The 18,254-nt window shown below is 43.2% G+C and overlaps 2 protein-coding genes across 2 annotated transcripts in view; both read right to left on the bottom strand.

The window, feature by feature from the left end:
- Nucleotides 1–15,364, bottom strand: part of LOC142143310 (uncharacterized) — a 31,835-nt gene extending 16,471 nt beyond the window's left edge. The window contains exons 1-3 of the mRNA XM_075201037.1: nt 15,227–15,364; nt 3,458–3,637; nt 2,409–2,552 (exon numbers count right to left, since the gene is read on the bottom strand). Coding sequence (XP_075057138.1) covers nt 2,409–2,552; nt 3,458–3,637; nt 15,227–15,332 — 430 coding nt within the window. The 5' untranslated portion in view covers nt 15,333–15,364. The remainder of the gene's footprint in view (nt 1–2,408; nt 2,553–3,457; nt 3,638–15,226) is intronic.
- Nucleotides 1–18,254, bottom strand: part of LOC142143311 (uncharacterized) — a 1,060,202-nt gene that overhangs the window by 161,575 nt on the left and 880,373 nt on the right. The gene's annotated exons all lie outside the window — the stretch shown is intronic.

The raw sequence follows: 18,254 nt of genomic DNA, 5'->3' as shown, positions 1-18,254 counted from the left end.
GCCAGTTTAAGGCTAGGCAGAGAGGGGAGGCAGAAAAAGAGCTGCATGAAAGAAAGATAAGTCTAGCAGCCGCGTTAAGTATAGAGCAAAGGGGAGCAAGATGGGAGCGAGCTATGCCAGTGAGGAGAAGGTTACAGTAGTCCAAACAGGAAATTATAAGTTCATTGATAATAGTTTTGATGGCATCCTGGAATAGGAAGGGACAGATGCGAGCAATGTTATATAGTTAGAAACGGCAGTATTGGCCAATAGATTGAATGTGAGGGGCAAAGGATAGGGAAGAGTCGATAGTGAAACTCAGGCAACGGATTTGGGACACATATGAGATGGTAGTATTATTGACAGTGACAGAAAGATCAGGCGGGATGAAGATCTAGAAGAAGGGAGGACAATGAGTTTGGTTTTGGCTATATTAATATTGAGGAAACGTGAGGACATCCAGGGGGAGATGACAGAGAGGCAATCGGAAACAATAGAGGATTGGATGGCAAAGATCAGAAGAAGAGAGGTAGTGTTGAATGTCATCAACATATAGATGATACTGGAGGCCGAAGGAAGTGATGAGTTCACCCAAGGAGGCAGTATAAAGAGAAAAGCAGCTGGCTAAGAACAGTACCCTGTGGGATTCAGGATCGTGGAGGGCGTTGTCCGAGAGGTAACTGGTTTGCAGACAATCCTTTAGAATATTTTAGAGGCAAACAGGAGAAACAAAATGGGGCAGTAGTTAAAGAATGAGGTGTGGTCAAGATTGTTTTTTTTCTCCAGAATTGGAAAGATAAGAGCAGGGGCAGGCAGGACTGGAGGGCAGGGGGGCATCTGCCGCCTAGGCTGGTTCCATAGTGTGCTAGCTTGGGCTTGGTCACGGGGCCACCTGCATTTTTTTCCATTTAGAATAGGCTGCTGAGTCAAGTCTTGCCCCTCAGGATAAAATTTTCCAGCCCTCCCCTGGATAAGAGCATATTTAAAGGAGAGAGATATCCTATCCGCCTCCTGTCACCTTCCTATCCCACTTCTATTACCCTCCTATCCCCTTCCTATTACCCTTCTATCCCAATTCTATCATTCTTATATCCCCTCCTATCCCCTCCTATGCCCCTCCTATCACAAACTATCCCCTCCGATCACCTTCTATCCCCCTCCAATCCCCATACAATTACCCTCATATCACCCTCCTATCACCCTCCAATCCCCCTTTTACCACCTTTTATCCACCTCCAATCCCCCTCCTACCACCTTCTATCTCCCTCCAATCCCCATACAATTACCCTCATATCACCCTCCTATCACCCTCCAATCCCCCTTTTACCACCTTTTATCCCCCTCCAATCCCCCTCCTATCCTTCTGATCACCCTCCGACCACTCTTCTATTTCCCTCCTACCTCTTTAGAACCACTTTTTAAATCAAATAAACTTTGTCATATTTTAACCTATAATACTGCTTGGTTCAGACTCCTTTATGGTTCAGAATAATAATGAGAGTGTGGGGACATTGTGTCTATTTATATCACATGTGGGACTGTGAAGCTTTTTTTTATTTTGGTTAATTTGAGCCTAGACATGTGTTTCTCCATCATAGTGTAGGTGTAAGTAATAGAATGCGCCTCATTAGACATATGGGATCCAATCTGCTACAGCTGGTTCAAACATCAACTTTTACAGACTTAAATTGTCTGTGCACCCCTTCACACATCAAGAGTACTGATAAAAAATGCAAACTCTGCCCCTTATCTGATTTAATTTATTTAACTCTGTGGGGGCCCCTCTCGCAGAGGCTTCCAGGAACTTTGCCCCCTCTGTGGTCCTGGTATAATGGGCAGGGGCCTCTTCATTCCCAACATATTACACAAAAATATTGTAACATACACAGTTTTTCAAAGACATCTAATATAACATTGTACTTTCCAAAACCCTTGTTCACTACTTTATTAAATATAAAAAATATCTTTTTTCTTGGTCTATTGTAGTACTAAAGGGAAAAAACATCTGAAAAATCCATCTAAAAACCCGTCCACACTCTTCCAGAATTGAGCCTTAGCTGGGGGCTTCCATCATTTAGCCACATTAAGTTGTAGATAAAATTTTGTGTCCATCAATATTGACTATGAAGAGTTTACTTTATTTTATCCCTTTTAAAATACAACATATCAAGAAAAAGATTGTATTTTATATTTAAATAATTCTTTTTGGAGTCCTCCAGTCAATATGAAAATTGTGCATATGTACATTATACATTTCATAGCTCCTAAAACTATATTTCACTGGAGAGAAATACTGGCATTGTATGACTAACCCTTTGCTGATACTTATGCAGTCCATATAGTGACATTATGGCACTATACCTGTTATATGCCTAATACGTTCCTGCTCCTACAATATAAGGTGTGAGGATACAAGTGATGGCTCTTACCAGTCGGTGTACACTGGCGTCCGCAGTTGAAGCAGCAGCACCTTTCGGTTCCTTGGCACTGTTCATCTCTCTGGCAGTTTGGGGGCGCGGGCCGGGCATAAATGCAGATTGAATGATTGAAGTAAGGGCAGGAATTCATCTTAGCTGCAGAAAGATGCAATTATGAAGGATATAGTTAATTAATATCAATTTATATTTTTTTTGTTAATATTACCACTTCCACATTACACCTACTCAGAGAATTCTCAACTGAAAAAATGATCTTGTGATAAAGAAAAATGATTAAATTGCCAGAGTCAGATCTTAGTAAGAAGACTGCAGTTTGTGTGTAACATTACAAGGTGCCACACAGATCCCCGGTGACGGCAGGTGAGGTCATTGGGGATACACTAGAGATGAGGTGTGGGCCTCATTATAGTTAATGCCGGAGCCACAGAATCTGTGGCGCCTTTTAAACAAATAAATAATAATAATAGTTGGCATGGAGCTGGTATGAATTAAGATTCAGTGAAATCTTTCTTTGTTCCTCATTTAGCCGCAAACGTTTTGTACTTTTCACCACTGGAATCTTACCTTACCTGAGCCCAGTCCTATCCCAACTGCACCACACAGCAGATTAAATTAACCATCATCATTCCAGCTCTATTCATAAATTACATTTGGAATGGAAAAGCAAAAGCGGAACTCAAAACTGTGTCTCCTGTGAGGAATTGGTGGCATTGGCCAATGGACTTAATCTTACTCTTAATATTTGTGTTATAAAATTGATTTAAATTTTAATTTTAAGGAGGTGGGGGGTTGGGGGGATTGCTATGTTTTATAATTAAAATATATTACTAAATGTGATCCAGAAATCATTTTACAAAATGACCAATGTTTTAATGGCTTGAGCACCTCTGAGGGCCAACGCTTGATAGTTGGAAAATATCACTTCTACTGCAAATCAAAGATGTCCTGAAGATCTGGCTTATATACGGTCAGCATTTTCATGGGACAATTACGCCCAAGATACTTTGTCATATGATAATTGCCAGCTTATGATCACTTACGTTCCACAGGCAGAAGACAACGCAGTTTACATCCCGAGAAGCAACATTTCCTCTTCCCCTCGCAGTATTTGTCTGACGCACAATCTGCCGTTTTGTTTACCCCAGGAGTGTCACACGTTGGGTAGTCCACATCTGCGGGACATGCCCCGAGTTTTTCAATAGGTAAAATGACACCAGGTCCTAAAAATCAAAAATGTATTAATTTAGACTAAGATTTGCTACTGGGATAAACACCAATTATCAATAATCATAGGCTGTTACAGTAAATGGGGCAGATGGGCTTATAAGTGAACTTATATTATATTCATATATTATATCATATTCATGTTTACCAATCATAGACATTTACTCATGCAGTACCTTGATCAAGTTTAAATAATTAGTAAGATAGGGAGGTTGACAATTTCAGGGTTTTATCAAACCTAACCTTTAAACGTTTTGAAATGACAGCTATATCTGTTAGATGCATCTGTAATGAGGGGAGATGAGTCAGACAGCTGGATGGAAGTAAAATATTATCTTTAATTAAATTACTGGAGTATGGTGCTCAATATGTAGTATTACATATGCGCCCTGGATTAAACTGTCAGCCACAGTAGGTGGCAGTGTGTCCCGTGCCAGCCGCTTGAGCTGCTAAAAGAGGGGGACATGATGGTTGCACCTCTGTTAATTAACATTTCCTAATCTGTGAAGCTACAATCTGAGATTATCCAAAAGGTCACAATTGTGAAGTAATCAGCGAGGCCACAATTCCGGAATTATAAATGACAACACAATTCTGGAGTAATCAGCGAGGCCACAGTGCTGATTATCTGAGAGGACAGTGCTCTTTTAATAAATGTTTTCTTTCTATATAATTGTAAATGGTGGTGCCCTGGGGAGAACCACACTGTCCACTGCAGTAAGAGATAAGCAGAAAAACTGAAACGCACACAATTAACTTATATTTTTCCGATATTCACATAAATGGGAGACGTTCCATATACTGCTGATAATGTCATGTGTACTAAGTAATACAGTAAGGATCATTTACTAATGAACCACACAACACGTCCACCTTTATGTGACCTCATGATCCTATTCCCGCGCAAATGTGACATCTACATGTTATATATTTATAAGTGCACGGATCAATGGATCAAGTTCATGAGTAGCTAAATGTGACTAATACATCTTGTATCAATAAAGTGGTTGAGTGCTGTAAGAGTGCTTTAAAGTACACTTTTCAGTAGCATCCTAACATGTTCCAGAGTGCATAACTATGGTATAGGAAACGTATAAGCCGAATAATAATACACAGAATTACATTTTTAATTCACAATATCTAGTGCATCTATATTTCCTTTTCATATACATACATTGATAACATGTAGCTATATCACACACATAGCATCCTAAACGGTATACTATATATATATATATATGTAGTGGATATTGTCAGTAAGTGCAGAAAGAAAGAGACGGAAAACAATCTCCAGCAGGAAGGGACAGAGCTGTGATGGTACAACAGGGATTTAGTGCTGAGGACATAGAACATCACCCATTGATAGATGATGTAGACTCAGAGGTGTACATTGACCTGTAAAAAAGAGATAACAAACTAGCAGAGTGGAGGAGCAGATGGGTTAGCAGATCCTACTTATGCCACAAGCTCACTAAATGCTGCGGAGGCACTTTCACAGCAAATGAAAAAAGGAAAACTCAATGAGAATGCAGAGGAGCTAAGTGAGATTGCTGCAAAATATAGACAAAAGTGGGCCAGAAGTTGCTGACATGGTTGTTACATATCTGGAATTTAGGATGAGATGGGGTCATATTGTCAGCAGCAGAATCTACTGGACTAGGAAACATGACTAGAATACATTTGCATACAAGAAAAATGAGAATAATGCAGGGAAATCATTCTCTGTTGGTTACTGTCCGTATGAGTCTTTCTGAAGTGTGCACTAATCCCACAGAGCTAATGGATATAACTCTGTGGTGTTTCATAGTGGAGGGTGTACAATCTGTGTCAGAATTATGGCTTAAAAAATTATCTGAGGAAAATAACAGACATGATCTAATTAAATGTGAATATTCTGATATGACATCATCTGATTATACATCAAAATGTAAATTGCTAAAATATCCTTACATCAATACTAAGCATCATTATTTACAATGTTTAGTGCTGGAAGCCACACCTCTATATTATTATTATTTTATTTGTCATGTAGAGGCCTGCCCTCAACATATCACTGCCATGTTAGATACTGAAGCTAAAATAGGTCATGATAATCTGTATAAGGTTTGGGAGCAGGCCCGGCGCTCCCATTAGGCAAGGTAAGGCACTTGCCTAGGGCACTCGGCTCTGGAGGGCGCCTGATCCGCCGCACAGCATTCAGATGCACGGGGGAGGGGGGAAGAGGCTATTGCTCACCACCGCCGCCTCTCTGCTCCGTCTTCTCCTCTCCACTCACTAGTGTCAGTGAGTGGAAGGGAGGAGACGGAGCAGTGAGGCAGCGGTCGTGAGGTAAGCAAAGACGGGGTGAGGGGGGAGGAGGGAGGAGGGCGCCGATTGTTGCGGGGGCGGCTGGGGCTCCGATTTTGTAAAAATGCCTAGGGCGCCATGGAGGCTAGCACCGGCCCTGTTTGGGAGAACGTCACACACTGGCATACATGATACAAATACAACTGTCAGTTGGAAGGTGACCTGTTAGTGATAACCTATTAGGAATGGGTATTCTTAGAGATCAAAGGATGACAAAACCCTCACTTTTGATATAAAAAAAATCCAGTGTACATTCCATCTCCTTCTCAACCAGTTATCCTGAATTACTGCATAAAGAGATCAGAGATATCTGATGAACTTGTCCACGTGGCCATTTTTAGTCGTGCAGTCAGCCCATTCAATGCTCCAGTCTTTTCGCAAAGAGTCTGGACTGCTCCGTGAGAATGACAATGGACTCTTGGGCCCTTAACAAGAATGAACCACCTCTGTCAATTGCAATACCAGATATAGTGACTTTGTTTGAAAAGCTTACTCAGGAAGTTGGGAGTATCATGCTGTTATGGATTTAGCAAATGCCCTCTTCTCCATTCACATTGCTCCTGAGACACAAAAATGAGCGGGCATATTCAAAATACGACATTTCTTAGGATGATATGAAGGTGGACTATAATGACTGTTCTACTGCCAACATTGGATTCCGTTGTTCAAATCAAACAGCCTATTTCAGTTAAAGAAGATCAACAAGGACTGGGGTTTTTTGGATTTTGGAGAGCATTTATATCTGGGAATTATATTAAGATCTATTAATGATGTCACCAGGAAAAAGAATGTGTTCACATGGGGTCCAGAGCAATAAAATGATTTAGAAAATGACAAAGAGAATATACAGAACAAACCCGGACAATTACAACCTGAAAAACCATTCATCCTGGATGAGGGAACAGTGTGCCCAATGCAGCAATTTAATACATAGCTGGAGTGCAATGTATTAAATTGCTGTGTTGGGCACACCCCATGATGGCCTGGAGGACATCTAGTTACAAGAAGAGAAGTAGCGGTCAAAATACATTTAGGATCCAGGATCGACTTATTCTTCTGAGGTGAGTTGCCGATTCCATAATTCCTCTCAGCAGCAAGAAAACGGTGGGAGAAATAAACACAAGGGTGGGGTTTCTTGGAGGTATCAAGTTGAGAGAGAACAGCTCCTGTGCCAAAAGAAAAAGCATCCCTTTCCAGGAAGAAAGGACGATGGTAGTCAGGTTGTTGTAAGACAGGAGCATATAAATGGCAGACTTTAGCTTTTTAAAGGATTCAACAGCTTCAGGAGGCTAAATTTTGTGCATTGGCTGACTTCTGAGTCAGAGATGTGATAGGAGCTACCAGGGAACGATAACCCCTAATGAAGTGGCATTAATAGTTAAAAAAACCTAGAAAACCTTGTGTGGCATTCAGGTCAGAAGGTTGTGACCAGTCCAAAATAACCTTTAGTTCGGTAGGATCCATTTGGAGTCCAGTCCCAGAGAAAATGTAGTCCAAGAATGGTAACTGTTTTTACTCGAAAGCACATTTTTCAAGCTTGCAAAACAAACGATTCTTCTTGAGACTGAAAAGAACTTCAGCCACATATCTCTGGTGGCTCTGTAAATCCATAGAAAAGATGAGCATATAAACTAAATAGAATACTACAAACTGATTTAAGAAGCCCCTGCATAATTTAAGGTCCCCATCAAATTTAGGGGGATTAGGAATGCGATGTTGAGAGGCGACCGCTGGAGCTGGAGAGGATACTGAAGAAGATGCTGATGAACTTGGAGTCAAAAATGAATTCTGGAGAGTGTCCAGAAGGACTGAAAGACTGTTACAACTCTTCCTGTGTTTTGTATCTAGCAGCAGTACCTTATACCACCAGAGGTGCTGCTGTTCTGTTCCTAAATTCCTCAGCATGCCTGAAGGAGTTAATCTCCTTGCCTGAGGCCTAATTAGAACTGCACCTGTCACACTGCTTTAAATACCTGCCTCAAGCTGTGCTCTGTGCAGTTCATCCCGTTTGTTCCTGGCTGCTGTTAACATGCTCCTGTGTTATTTTATATATACCTGCTGGACTGAACTTCCGTGTATGACCCCTGCCTGTACCTTGGACCTTGCCTGCTTGCCTGAGACCCCGAATCATTTGCCTGTACCTTGGACCTTGCCTGCTTGCCTGAGACCCCGAATCATTTGCCTGTACCTTGGACCACACTGTTTTGCCTGTTGCCCGGACCTTCTGGCTTGACTTCTGGACCTTGATTGTTTGCTTGTGTCAGTTACTTTGCCTGGACTCTGTTTGCTTGCCTGGACAGCCTTGTGCCTTCTGGACTGGGGTAAAGCTTATTATATTTGTTCCTGCCATTTTACTACACAGTCTCTTTTGGAACCTGTTATCCGTGGATTTGACTTAACATTGTTAATATATTTACCTGAATAAAGACACTTTGCCTTACACTACTGTTGCTCTTCATGTATGCACTGGGATTCATAACAAAGACCCTGAAGAATTTTCAGGAAATGTTCCTGATTGGCTTCTCTATCCTTCCTACTAAGTATTGCAGTAAATCCCTAGGAGATGGATTATCCTCTGGATCCATGGTCAGAGCAAACTGTAATGGAAATGGCTCAGGAATCTCATGCTAGCCTAGATTGACACAGGCCGGCCAGAGGTGCGAAGTCTAACGAACTCCCTGGTGTTCTCCAAGAACTGCTGCAAAGCGGGATGGGCTTGCGGTCCTCAGGTCTGCCCTAGGTGTAGCACTGTGGATTTTGATAGAGAGTACTACGCATGGACAACAAGAGACTGGCTGGGTCTGGTACACTGGCTGGTAGCAAAGTACAGAATCATCAGGCGGAGACAAGGTCAGGGGTTAAATGTATCAAATATCGATTTTTGCAAATCGCCGATATCCAGAGACTTTCCATGGTAAATTAAAAGCGCCAAGAGCTTTAAAGGCAAGATTTACCCCAAGTTCTTGCCGGGTCTCGTACACATGAAAATGGAGATTGGTGCAAGCTGCAGGTAGTCAATCAAGCCAAGAACGGTACACTGGAGTCTGGAGAGCAGGGAATGGTCAGTAAAGCAAAGAGTCTGGTACACAGGAATCAGCAAAGGCACAGAGAGAGCAAACACTGCAGCAGGAGTCAGTAACCTACAAGTTGCTCTGACATTGGATGAGTGTCAGAGCGAGGTGTAAATACATAGCAGATTCAAATTACCCGCCCCGAGTTGTGGTCATGTGACCGCTGATACCTGGAAGTGCGGCTCTGATGGAGGAACAGAGAGGGCGCTGGAGAAGGGAGAGGTGAGTTACGCGATAGAAAGGAAGGACCAGCTGCATGTACCAGTGTAGCACAAAACACACTGTAATGACATGAAGTGGCACTTACAGGAGAGGGCACATATGGGAGGACAAGACCCTCAGACAGCACCACAGCAACATGCAAGATCTGTTTCATTTGAATGAGTGTTAACAGAGGTACAAGTACGGCCTGAGTCCCCCATGAGTGACGATCCGATGCGGGAGGACTTACCACCTGATTATAGGGAGCAGTGTTGATTTGATGATAGCTCCACTAATATCTATAGGACACGTGTGGGTCGCTGCAGAGATTCATCCAGTTTCACAGACTGTCAGACAGATATTCACTTGCACACTATGGACCTGATTTATTTTCGGACGCAACTGGAGTTTAGAAACAAGCGCAGTCCTTGGGCATAGTTCTGACCATAATCAAATGCAAGCGGAGCTCAATACTCGTTTCCATATATTAACACATAACACAGTGCAGGACACGTACATGCAGATGTGTAATATAAAATCCCCTCAGAACGTATACAATAAATTAACAACTCAATACTATAATCAGTAATAAAAATGTGTTGTTGCTGTTGTATTTTTCCTTATTATTATCACCCTCGCTAACATCATGAATCAGGGGCTGCAATGAGACAGAGGTGGCTTGTGATTCACAATGTCTTTTACATTTATATTTCTTTTTTCATATACATACATACATACACATATACATTCATCATCACCATTTATTTATATAGCGCCACTAATTCCGCAGCGCTGTACAGAGAACTCACTCACATCAGTCCCTGCCCCATTGGGGCTTACAGTCTAAATTCCCTAACACACAGACATGGATCAATTTTGATAGCAGCCAATTAACCTAGCAGTATGTTTTTGGAATGTGGGAGGAAACCGCAGTACCCAGAGGAAACCCACGCAAACACAGGGAGAACATACAAACTCCTCACAGATAAGGCCATGGTTGGTAATTGAACTCATGACCCCAGTGCTGTAAGGCAGAAGTGCTAACCACTATGCCACTGTGCTGCCCTATATATACATGCATACATGCATATATATATATATATATATATATATATATATATATTATATATATATATATATATATATATATATATATATATATATATATATATATATACACATATGCATGCATATATACATGCATACATGCATACATATATATACATACATACATATATACATACTACATATATACATATATACATACATATATACATGCATATCTACATATATACATGCATACATACATACATACATACATATATACATACATACATACATACATATGTACATGCATACATACATATATACATACATACATACATGCATACATACATACATATATACATACATACATGCATACATCAATGCATACTTACATGCATACATACATACAAACATACATACATACATGCATACATATATTCATACATACATGCATACATACGTACATACATTATTATTATTATTATCATTTATTTGTTAGGCGCCACAAGGTATCCGCAGCGCCGCACACAGTACTAACAGTAGACTATACAGGGTGAAACCATACAGAACAATGAACAAAAAGTACCAATACTTCAGAAACTCCGGCTAGTCATATGCAGTAAAGACGGACCGGAAGAACAGGTATGGAGACAGGAGGCGAGGGGGCCCTGCTCATACGAGCTTACATCCTAAGGGAGGGTAAACAGGGTGTACATACATACATGCATGCATATATACATACATACATATATACATTCATACATACATACATACATACTTACATACATACATGCATACATACATACATACATGCATACATATATACATATATACATACATACATACATATAAATACATACATGCATATATACATAAATACATGCATAAATACATACATACATATATAGATGCATACATATATACATACATACATGCATGCATACATACATACATACATACATACATACATATATAGATGCATACATACATGCATATATACATACATACATACATACATACATATATAAGGCATGGCTTTTGCAAGGTTTTGAAATGCAAATTATGTCCTGAACTGATAGGTACTGTCGTTACTATAATTAATGCTTTTATATATATACATCGACATGTACACATTATGGCCTGATTCAAAGTTGGATGCAAACCGTATTTTTCGCTCCAAAGAGTCACACACAAAAAGAACATATTTTTGCCACATTCAGAGCAGATCAAGATGTGTCCAGCTCTGATACGTACAGGGGAGGTCTGACATATTTTAGCCAGGGGCAAGACTTTACACAGAAGCCTATTTTAAAGAACAAAAAATGCAGATGGACCAGTCCAAGGTAGCCCAAGTCCCATAGTGAGTACAGTATTAGTACTATGGTATATATATATATATATATATATATATATATATATATATATATATATATATATATATATATACCATATCACTAATACTGTACAGTGCATACCTGGTCTGGGTTATATAAATATTGTTCTTCTATCTCAGACACCCTTTAACCCATCATTCAAATATCTCTAAGACTTATCTTCACTGAGCTCATTTTATACATAATACAACAAATTGTATTTTTGTTCTGTAGTTTTGTTACCCTCTTATATAATGTTTATTTCCTAATTCTCATGATATTTCATTGTGTATCTCACATCAGATAACACCGTCCATCCCCACAATGCTACAAATCTCCCTCTCCCCCACCATACATGTCCCTATAATCTTACTACACTAACCCATAGTACCGCACCATGTGTAACTCTCCACCCAGAACACCCAGGTACTGGAGGCAGCACTCCACGCCATGCTGTAACTCTCCACCCAGAACACCCAGGTACTGGAAGTAGCACTCCATGCCATGCTGTAACTCTCCACCCAGAACACCCAGGTACTGGAAGCAGCACTCCACGCCATGTGTAACTCTCCACCCAGAACACCCAGGTACTGGAAGCAGCACTCCACGCCATGCTGTAACTCTCCACCCAGAACACCCAGGTACTGGAAGCAGCACTTCACGGCATGTGTAACTCTCCACCCAGAACACTCAGGTACTGGAAGCAGCACTCCACGGCATGCTGTAACTCTCCACCTAGAACACCCAGGTACTGGAAGCAGCACTCCACGCCATGCTGTAACTCTCCACCCAGAACACCCAGGTACTGGAAGCAGCACTCCACGCCATGCTGTAACTCTCCACCCTGAACACCCAGGTACTGGAAGCAGCACTCCACGCCATGCTGTAACTCTCCACCCAGAACACCCAGGTACTGGAAGCAGCACTTCACGGCATGTGTAACTCTCCACCCAGAACACTCAGGTACTGGAAGCAGCACTCCACGGCATGCTGTAACTCTCCACCTAGAACACCCAGGTACTGGAAGCAGCACTCCATGCCATGCTGTAACTCTCCACCCAGAACACCCAGGTACTGGAAGCAGCACTCCACGCCATGCTGTAACTCTCCACCCTGAACACCCAGGTACTGGAAGCAGCACTCCACGCCATGCTGTAACTCTCCACCCAGAACACCCATGTACTGGAAGCAGCACTCCACGGCATGCTGTAACTCTCCACCCAGAACACCCAGGTACTGGAAGCAGCACTCCACGCCATGCTGTAACTCTCCACCCAGAACACCCAGGTACTGGAAGCAGCACTCCACGCCATGCTGTAACTCTCCACCCAGAACACCCAGGTACTGGAAGCAGCACTCCACGCCATGTGTAACTCTCCACCCAGAACACCCAGGTACTGGAAGCAGCACTCCACGCCATGCTGTAACTCTCCACCCAGAACACCCAGGTACTGGAAGCAGCACTCCACGCCATGTGTAACTCTCCACCCAGAACACCCAGGTACTGGAAGCAGCACTCCATGCCATGCTGTAACTCTCCACCCAGAACACCCAGGTACTGGAAGCAGCACTCCACGCCATGCTGTAACTCTCCACCCAGAACACCCAGGTACTGGAAGCAGCACTCCACGCCAAGCTGTAACTCTCCACCCAGAACACCCAGGTACTGGAAGCAGCACTCCATGGCATGCTGTAACTCTCCACCCAGAACACCCAGGTACTGGAAGCAGCACTCCACGGCATGCTGTAACTCTCCACCCAGAACACCCAGGTACTGGAAGCAGCACTCCATGCCATGTGTAACTCTCCACCCAGAACACCCAGGTACTGGAAGCAGCACTCCACGCCATGTGTAACTCTCCACCCAGAACACCCAGGTACTGGAAGCAGCACTCCACGGCATACTGTAACTCTCCACCCAGAACGCTCAGGTACTGGAAGCAGCACTCCACGCCATGCTGTAACTCTCCACCCAGAACACCCAGGTACTGGAAGCAGCACTCCACGCCATGCTGTAACTCTCCACCCAGAACACGCAGGTACTGGAAGCAGCACTCCACGCCATGTGTAACTCTCCACCCAGAACACCCAGGTACTGGAAGCAGCACTCCACACCATGCTGTAACTCTCCACCCAGAACACCCAGGTACTGGAAGCAGCACTCCACGCCATGTGTAACTCTCCACCCAGAACACGCAGGTACTGGAAGCAGCACTCCACGCCATGCTGTAACTCTCCACCCAGAACACCCAGGTACTGGAAGCAGCACTCCACGGCACTGATGGTCACTTTGTTGTAGAATTACTAGGTGGAGTATACCGTGCTTGTAGCACACACACAAACCCTCTCGTCCAGAAGCCACAGACATTCTATTCAGTCTTTAGAACTGACAGTCTTGATGTTGTTCTAATTAATCTTTCTGCCCCCACTCAACAACTCACCTTTATTATAACAGAAAAGATAAAAATGATCCTTTTCTCATCTGTGCATTCCTTACTGTCCACGTCCCTTGTTGGATTGTGGTGAAAACTTTATATTAGTCATTTGTCTTTTAACCACTAACATCCCTTGTGTCTAAAGAGAGACCTCTGCCTCCTACACTTACCCCCTCTTGTCCAGGTTTCGCCGCTTAACATATCTGATAGTAATAATCACCTTCTGACTGACTATTAAGTGACATATCCACCATGGGTGTGGGGTGTTCAGTACATATGGGCCCATGAGTCAGGGGGTGCACAACATTATCTTCACTTATTGTCCACCCTACACCCTCTTTCCTTGTATTCTCCTTCTACTATTGCTTCAAGCATTGCACCTCTCGGTCTGCTTCCCTAGCCCTGTTTTCATGAGTCAAGGTCTACTTCCCATTGGACATTACCATCACTCTCACACACTGCCCCGTTAATAACTTGAACTGCATTACCAAGTTATCTGTGTGTAACTAGTCGTTATCTGGTCTTTGTATAATTATGTTTAGTCCAGTTATGTAATATGGGTGATTTCAGTCTGTGTATTATATACTACTGTAAATTTAATGTACTGAGGCTACTTGAAAAAGATGAGAGTTTAGAGAACAGAGCTGAGCACTGTGGTATCAGTACCCACATTGGGGGCAATAGAGTACATACATTGTAGTCTTATAGTCATCCTTTATACTCTATACATTATTTGTACAATACTCTGGATGGTAGGGGATGGGGGGGGGGCTGTGGAAATTACAAATTACTCATGAAACAAGCAGAAATATCTTACAACCACTGGACCATTCCAGCCTGCAATACTCTGTAACTGGTGTGGACTTTTCTAAGGTACGATGAATGATGGGAAACTCATTTACAAACAGTGCAATTAGCCATTAAGTATGAAAAGACAGAATCTCAGCTCAGCAGTAAAGATAATAATCTGCCTTTAGCATAATAACTGTATAAAGAATATTGTCAGACACCAGAACTGGTGACTAATACGTGCAGATGGATACAAGCTGTGCAGTGTAATTGTCACACTAGAGGAATCAATTACAGTATTATCACTGTTCTATAATACTTACCAGGTTTTAGCTCAGACTTAGGTGGTTCTGTAGTTGCTGCATCAATTGCTGAGGAGCCGACATAACACAGGATGAGGAGCAGGAGGGAGCCAGTAACTGGAGACATGTCTGAGTACTGGAGATGTGTATGAGACTAAATGCTGGGTGTCTTATAGTAACCAGACAAGGAAGGAGGAAGGGAGAGACAGAGAACACAACGTACAATGTCAATTTTTCTTTCACAATATTTATTTCTCATTGACGTCAGAACAAGTGTAAACACCTTTGTGAGAATTCATGAGTAATTTTTAGATCTTTTTGAAAGTAATTTTCAGAGTATGTTTAATTCTTTTATAAATATATACAGTTTTGGACTGGCCCGCCAGGGTACTGGGGTATTCCCCAATGGGCCCCGATGCCTGATAGCTCCGCCCTCTTAGTTGGTGGGTCATAGCAGAGTACAGCTCGTTCTGAGTGATTTTACTTAATACAGAGAACCAACTCTCTACAGCTGCGGTTATGTTGTAGCTGGCAATGACGTGAGACAAGAAGATCCGCCCCTAAGGGGGGGCTGCCGTCCAGAAGAGCTGGAAGAAGGAGTCAGAAGCCATTGCTGCTGACCAGGTTAGTACAGCAGCAGCTGCACTCAGCCTCTCACTGTAATAGAAAGGGGAGAGGGGGAGGGGGAGAGGGAGAGGGAGAGGGAGGGGGGGGGAGAGGGAGAGGGAGGGGGTGGGAGGGGGAGGGGAGAGCCGCTTCCAGTCTATAAAGATTTCAACTCCATTGATTTCATTCAGTTTATATTACCTGTTTACTGTTTGCAAGAATGGATGATTCTTGCATGTTAAATTGTATATTAAAGCATATAAAAGAGTTGAATGTAATTAATGGCCCATTTATATTGGGAGCGTACAGCTATAGTTTGTATCAATAAGACAAGTATATAATTATGAAGTGTGCATATTGATACTATACATTAAAGGGAAGTGTATGCCTAGTCTCTAACAATGTGTTAAAATCAGGGATGGTCAATTAAAATAAATAAAATAAGGGTATCTCTGCCTTATATAAACCTCATGTCACTGTAAGAGGTGATGTGAAGGGGGACAGAGGTGATGTGAAGGGCCACAGAAGTGATGTGAAGGGGGACAGAGGTGATGTGAAGGGGGACAGAGGTGATGTGAAGGGGGACAGAGGGGATGCGAAGGGGGACAGAATTGATGTGAAGGGGGACAGAGGTGATGTGAAGGGGGACAGAGGGGATGGGAAGGGGGACAGAATTGATGTGAAGGAGGACAGAGGGGATGTGAAGGGGGACAGAGGGGATGTGAAGGGGGACAGAGGGGATGTGAAGGGGGACAGAATTGATGTGAAGGGGGACAGAGGTGATGTGAAGGGGGACAGAGGGGATGGGAAGGGGGACAGAATTGATGTGAAGGAGGACAGAGGGGATGTGAAGGAGGACAGAGGGGATGTGAAGGGGGACAGAGGGGATGTGAAGGGGGACAGAATTGATGTGAAGGAGGACAGAGGGGATGTGAAGGGGGACAGAGGTGATATGAAGGGGGACAGAGGGGATGTGAAGGGGGACAGAGTTGATGTGAAGGGGCACAGAGGTGATGTGAAGGGGGACAGAGGGGATGTGAAGGGGGACAGAGGTGATATGAAGGGGGACAGAGGAGATGTGAAGGGGGACAGAATTGATGTGAAGGAGGACAGAGGGGATGTGAAGGGGGACAGAGGGGATGTGAAGGGGGACAGAATTGATGTGAAGGAGGACAGAGGGGATGTGAAGGAGGACAGAGGGGATGTGAAGGGGGACAGAGTTGATGTGAAGGGGCACAGAGGTGATATGAAGGGGGACAGAGGGAATGTGAAGGGGGACAGAGGTGATATGAAGGGGGACAGAGGGGATGTGAAGGGGGACAGAATTGATGTGAAGGAGGACAGAGGGGATGTGAAGGGGGACAGAGGGGATGTGAAGGGGGAAAGAATTGATGTGAAGGAGGACAGAGGGGATGTGAAGGAGGACAGAGGGGATGGGAAGGGGGACAGAGTTGATGTGAAGGGGGACAGAGGTGATATGAAGGGGGACAGAGGGGATGTGAAGGGGGACAGAGGTGATGTGAAGGGGCACATGTGATGATGGAAGGACAAAAGTGACAACTGCTAGGTTGTTACTAGGCACATTGGTTTGCTGCTAGGAACGCTAGATTGTTGCTGCTAGGAACGCCCCCAATTAAGCAACTCACGCCCACAATGATATGGCCGCACCTCCTTTGATGGTATGATGCACGGCAGCACATAGCTTTCCTTCTACTCAGCTATAGGGGTATATGGTATGCTAAAAAAACATAGTGCTATGGATTGTTTCAGAGAGGGGTGGCCCCCAACCAGTCTCTTGCCTAGGGCACCATGAGGTCTAAATCCGGCTCTGGTTTGAGTCTGATTTGGGGAAAACCAGTAATGAGTGAGTTGCAATAGTCAATGCGGGAGATGATAGGTGCATGAATTAAGGTTCTTGTAGTGTCTTGTGTGAGATATGTGCGAATTCTGAAAAAGATTTTAGATGTATGTAACATGATTTAGATATAGAGTCAATGTGGGGAACAAAGGATAGGTGTGAGTCAAGGATTACACCTAGGCAGCGAGCTTGTGCGGTGGGATTTATGGTCATGTTATCAACAGAGATAGAAATGTCAGGTATGCTCTTGTTGGTGGGTGGGAATATTATTAACTCTGTTTTAGAAAGATTAAGTTTGAGTTGGCGAGAGGACATCCAAGATGAAATGGCAGAAAGACAGTCAGTTACACGGGACAACACAGATGTCGAGAGATCAGGAGAGAATAGATAGATTTGTGTATCATCCGCATAGAGATGATACTGAAATCCAAAGGAGCTTATTAGTTTTCCAAGAGAAGTGGTGTAGATAGAGAATAGCAGAGGACCTAGGACTGAGCCATGTGGTCTCCAACTGATAGGGGAAGCGGAGCAGAGGTGGCTCCAGAGAAATTAACAGTGAAAGAGTGATTAGAGAGGTAGGATGAG

This window comes from Mixophyes fleayi, chromosome 3 (genome assembly GCF_038048845.1).
Source record: "Mixophyes fleayi isolate aMixFle1 chromosome 3, aMixFle1.hap1, whole genome shotgun sequence".
NCBI classification, from domain to species: domain Eukaryota; kingdom Metazoa; phylum Chordata; class Amphibia; order Anura; family Limnodynastidae; genus Mixophyes; species Mixophyes fleayi.
The sequence above is the reverse complement of the archived record's forward strand: the minus strand, read 5'-3'. Positions and strand labels throughout refer to the sequence as shown.